The sequence below is a fragment of the Propithecus coquereli genome, unplaced genomic scaffold, assembly GCF_000956105.1.
Source record: "Propithecus coquereli isolate 6110/MARCELLA unplaced genomic scaffold, Pcoq_1.0 Scaffold58, whole genome shotgun sequence".
In the NCBI taxonomy this organism is placed as follows: Eukaryota; Metazoa; Chordata; class Mammalia; order Primates; family Indriidae; genus Propithecus; species Propithecus coquereli.
The window spans coordinates 2520168-2521494 of NW_012151729.1; the positions used below are offsets into that span (position 1 = coordinate 2520168).

A 1327-nucleotide genomic window follows, 5' to 3' on the forward strand; every position below is an offset into this window, starting at 1 on the left:
AGAGGGCACTACATTTTTTAAAAGAAGCTCTTCCCTAAGGGGACCCGTACTCATTCACAGTGGTGTCAATTCCAGTACACAAAAAGCTATATGCTATTTTGCATAATCATTTTGTTAAAAAATTTATATGTATGCTATATATATTTTTCATCGTATAGGTTTTACATACATATGTATGTGTGTATGTATGTGCGCACATGTCTTTGTGTATCTATAATGTAGCTACTGTTTGCCAAGCTCTCCTAGGTACGCTTCTTGGCCCTTCCCCCATCCCACTTACATATTCTCCCAATCCTTCAAGGTCCTTCAATATTGTTATTAGAGGGATATATGGAAGTAGATGTTAAACATATGGGCATGGAAGTTAGAATTCCAAACTGGCCACGAACGTGTGATCTCAGTTAACACCCCTTATCTGTAAAAAGGAAATCAAAACAGTAGCTGATAATGTTGTGAAAATTAAATGAAGTGATGCATGTAAATTGCTTAACCCAGGCTGGTATATAAATACATATTAAACAATATATTTTTATTTTGCCCAGTACATAGTAGGCAAAAGTATGTGATGACGATGGGTTTTTCTTTTCTTTTTGTTTTTTTAAAGACGGTGTGTGTGGGATGGCGGAGGGGGGTCTCTTTATATTGTTTCGACCAGACTCAAACTGCTGGCGTCCGGGATCCTCCCACCTCAGCTTCGCCAGCAGGCTCAAGCCACCCGCCCAGCTTTGATCACGGAGGTTTTGTTGTTGTTATTCCCCTCCGCAACAGGAGGTGCGCTGCCGCTCCCGGGCTGCCAGGCCCAGAGTCAGGATGCCGGAAGTCCGTCTAGCCGCGGCCACCGAGCTCTTGGAACACAGGCCCCGCTTCATCAAGCTGGTGTAGCCGCTTTGTACACTCGCGTAGGCAGATCCGCTCGCAGCGACACCCAGGCCCCTGCCTCCTTTCACTCTGCCTTAAATAAACTGTCTTTCGCTAGGGCGAGTCTTAATCTCTTTGGAAGCAATAAAGGCGGCCTCTTCCGGGAGCCGGCCTCGCCCCGTGACCTCAGAGGTACACTTCCGGGACACGGAAGTGACCCCCGTCGCTCCGCCCTCTCCCACTCTCTCTTTCCGGTGCGGAGTCTGGAGACGACGCCTAGGTGAGAGGCCGCGTCGCGGCGCGGACAATCGGGTGGCATCCTTGAGCGTAGAGGGCCCAGTGAGGCTGGGGGCGCGGGACCGGGGTCTTTCCGTCGAAGCCGAGCCAGGTGCCGGGCGAGAGACGCGCGTTTGGTCCACCCGGATCCTGGCCTAGCCGGGGTCAGGTTCGCGCCGGGTCTCGGAAGGTC

The 1327-nt window shown here is 50.6% G+C and overlaps 1 protein-coding gene across 1 annotated transcript in view; it reads left to right on the plus strand.

The window, feature by feature from the left end:
* RPS14 (ribosomal protein S14) overlaps positions 1 to 882 on the plus strand; it is a 1946-nt gene extending 1064 nt beyond the window's left edge. The window contains exon 3 of the mRNA XM_012658226.1: positions 798 to 882. Within this exon, the coding sequence (XP_012513680.1) occupies positions 798 to 882 (85 nt within the window). The remainder of the gene's footprint in view (positions 1 to 797) is intronic.
* Positions 883 to 1327: the final 445 nt, after the last annotated feature.